The 967-nt window shown below is 35.3% G+C and overlaps 1 protein-coding gene across 1 annotated transcript in view; it reads left to right on the top strand.

Annotated features, from left to right (window-relative positions):
- Positions 1–967, top strand: part of LOC122257400 (polyamine-modulated factor 1) — a 10,511-nt gene extending 9,544 nt beyond the window's left edge. The window contains exon 4 of the mRNA XM_043022667.2: positions 1–967. This exon is cut by the window's left edge and continues 142 nt beyond it. Within this exon, the coding sequence (XP_042878601.1) occupies positions 1–3 (3 nt within the window). The 3' untranslated portion in view covers positions 4–967.

The following is a 967-nucleotide window of genomic DNA, read 5'->3' on the forward strand; positions in this document are numbered from 1 at the left end:
TAGCCGTTTCTGTTACTTAAAGAATCGGAGAATGCTATAGTGTTAGCATCATCGAGAGATTGATGGAGACTGCATGGTTCAATGATTCTTTGAATTGCTTGTATTGTCCTGTTTATTTCTAGTTTTATCTTATACTTAACCTATGTTAATAGGTCCACACTCATTCATTCCTGTACAATGTGTATAAGGTTGGATGAATAAAGACACATTTTATTTTTTTAATTCTATGGGGCAAAAACATAGTTTCTTAGAAACTAGATATATTAACGACGGGGCACCGCTCGGGAAAGACCCCTGTGCCAGTCATTTGCCTGCAAAACAATAATGCGCATTGAAATCGTCACACTGGCATGACGCCCCGGCATCGGGAGTTTGGCTGTGTCACACGGGTGTGACGCACCGTCGTCATAGGGTTAAAGATATGATGATTGGGGGATGAGGTGTTATTTCTGTACATATTTAGAGAGTAAAGGAACTGTTTAGATGTTCATTAATATTGATATAGATTGGGGAAAAGTGGCAAAGCATATTTGATTTTACTTTGCTAATAATAAAGGGTTCCTATATAAATCTCTTGTGTCTTGCCCAGTACACTTGAGAGAGAGAAAAAAAAGGTAAATTTTCAAAGGTGCATTCTTAGAGATTTCTAGTGAAATGAGTGAGAAAAAGGAAACCGTTTAGTTTGGAATGCGCCAATATACTTGCCTGCATTCTTCGTATATATATATTTTCCAAGATGCAGCAAAAATTAATAGATGTAAGGTAGATATATCAGCTCATTTGCTCGATGGATTTATTACGCCCAAATTTTATTTCATGTTGACAAATCAATCTATCCTTCGGCATTCCAAACTTCCACAAACAGGATTATTCACAGTCATATGCAATTTAATTTATTAATTGCATAAGATTATCAATAATCACAATTAAATACAATGTTTGGATGAAATACAAATTTGCATAAAGA

This window comes from Penaeus japonicus, unplaced genomic scaffold (genome assembly GCF_977035675.1).
Source record: "Penaeus japonicus unplaced genomic scaffold, GWHDUDI00000001_assembly GWHDUDI00000026, whole genome shotgun sequence".
NCBI classification, from domain to species: domain Eukaryota; kingdom Metazoa; phylum Arthropoda; class Malacostraca; order Decapoda; family Penaeidae; genus Penaeus; species Penaeus japonicus.